Raw genomic sequence first — 2,307 nt, 5'->3', positions numbered from 1 at the left:
GTAAACCAGGCGAGTGCTGAACCATTGATGCCAATAGATGCTAATCTGTGAAGGAGGATGCGGTGGGAGATGAGTCCAGAGTCAGCTGCAAGCAGAAGATCATTGGAGATTTTTACCAGAGATGTTTCTGTGCTGTGACATGAACTGAAGCCAGACTGAAACTGTTCGTACAGGTTATTTCCAATGACGCGATGATGAACCTGTGCAGCCACTATCACTATGAAGGGAGAGAAAATGCCAGCGTTTGTCCTTCAGTCCATCTGTGAAGGATGGCTGACAGTGGTTAAACTGGCATCTAATGAAAACATGGCTCGTGGTCTATTAGATAAATATTATCAGTATAACTGTATTTGGTCTTCTTTCACCAGTTGGCTCTTTGCCACTTGATGTACATGTAGGTAAGTGAGTAGTGGTTGGTGTGTGCAGAACAGAGTACAACAGTGTCCCAGCCTGAGTTGACTGGGATGTCCACTCTGGGGAAGCGTGGCAGCGGTGTTGAATGTGGATGATCCTTCTCGCTGCAGAATGAAGGGCTTGGGAATGACAGCAGCTGCTGACATCCTCTTCCTCGGCACCGTGTTTAACATACCTGAGTGCTGCAGACCTGCAAACTGGCCAAACTTCTGCTTTCCTCGAGGTGTTCACACTGATGATGATGAGCTAACTAAGTGTGTGTTACTCCCACTCTTCATTCCAGTGGCAGCAGCAAGGCTTGTGTGGGGACGTAACAGCTGCAGTTGCGTCTGGTGTTTGCATTCATCATAGTTTTGAATGTTCCCACATGTATAATGTTAGAAGTGACAGAGAGAGGACTCGTATGGCAAAAACAGCTGTTCAATAAGAGAACGAGCTATGATTCATATACCAGCAGTTTGACTAATAACATGAGTTCTGCCACCCACGTATTTGTGTTTCAGAAAAGAATGGGACACATGTTTGGTGGCAGTAGATCATCCTGGTAGTTCATCCGTTCCTCAGAGCTGGGTCCTGCCGAACCCCCCATCAGACCAGGCCTGGGCCTCCGCCCTGCAGACGAGTGACACGGACTGTGAGAACCTCTGACTGGTCCTCGGCTGCACAGTGCAACAACCAGGTGACGGAGACAAAGATGGCCGCAGCTTACCTGGAGCTTTCAACACGCTTCCATCGACGCTTAGACGACAGGAGCAGCAGTCTCTGCATTTGAAACGGATGTAAGCCTTCTTGGGACAACAGGAAGTGTTTTATCTGTGAGGTGCAGCGTGGAACAGCCCACAGTATGGACTTATGCCTGTTTTCTTTACTCAGTAACAGTTTGTGTTTTACTCTGATGAATTTTCTAAAGACAAAATAAAATGAACAATATGAAGTTGTCACGCAGTTTATTATCCACAGCAACATATTACTCATGGTTCAGTGCCCATGTGTTTAGGAGAAAGTGTCACCTGTAGCCCGACTCACATGAGAGGGGTAAACGCTGCTCGATCACAGAGGTGTGGGCACAGCAGGACGTGTCTGCGTCCTCTGATCGTGTGTTTTCCCAGCTCTGTGGTCTGCAGCAGCTTCATTTCTATTCAAAGACTTTACACTATATTGGTAGCTACAAATACTACAGCCCCCCCCCTTTAAGACGTCTGGTCTTCTGATTAGCTGCCCTGTATAAACATCGGAGCCAAGAGCTGAAAAGGTGTTGATCTCACAGGGATCACGTGTACTTTCTTTGATCTCTTCGGTCATGTTGCCATGTCTAATGATTGTCCTCCACTGTTTAAACACGTAATGCACCTAATAAAGTGACCGGGAGGTAAGTGTGGCCACTTTGTTGTTAGGTATAATTAGTGTGTGTTAAGTCCTTATTGACTTCAGAACAGCCTTAGTTGTCACGCTAAAGAACCCAGTCTGACATTATTTGGGCTTTACCTCACGACGGCTTATCCTAAATCAGAATCAGAATACTTTATTGATCCCTAAAGAAGATGCCTGCGCATCAGCAACAAGACTTGGGTAGACTGGCGTTCAACAGTGCTGAGGAGGCACTAAGGAGCTCTTCTGCAGACAGTTTAAAGCAGGCTGGTCGTTCTCCCCTTATTGCTGCCACAGCTGCTGCCACCAGAAAGCTGCCCACTGGATTGTGTGTGTGTGTGTTAAAGATGCCATCAGATCATCAGTCTCTGAAATACTCAGGTCAGCCTGGCACCAAGTCCCTTCAATCACCTTTTTTCTTTGTGCATTCTGATATTTAAACTTCAGTAGTGCGTCTTGATTGGGTCTACATAGCTAAAGGGATTAAGTTGCTGCCGTGTCATTGGCTGATTATATACTTGAACA

At 46.5% G+C, this 2,307-nt stretch overlaps 1 protein-coding gene across 1 annotated transcript in view; it reads left to right on the top strand.

The window, feature by feature from the left end:
- shcbp1 (SHC SH2-domain binding protein 1) overlaps window positions 1-2,307 on the top strand; it is a 34,661-nt gene that overhangs the window by 31,888 nt on the left and 466 nt on the right. Inside the window, exon 11 of the mRNA XM_005753590.1 lies at window positions 1,082-1,193. Coding sequence (XP_005753647.1) covers window positions 1,082-1,193 — 112 coding nt within the window. The remainder of the gene's footprint in view (window positions 1-1,081; window positions 1,194-2,307) is intronic.

The sequence above is a fragment of the Pundamilia nyererei genome, unplaced genomic scaffold (genome assembly GCF_000239375.1).
Source record: "Pundamilia nyererei isolate P.nyererei 1_Seehausen unplaced genomic scaffold, PunNye1.0 scaffold00441, whole genome shotgun sequence".
Classification (NCBI taxonomy): Eukaryota; Metazoa; Chordata; class Actinopteri; order Cichliformes; family Cichlidae; genus Pundamilia; species Pundamilia nyererei.
Note: the sequence above shows the minus strand (reverse complement) of the source record. Positions and strands in the feature narration are given on the sequence as shown.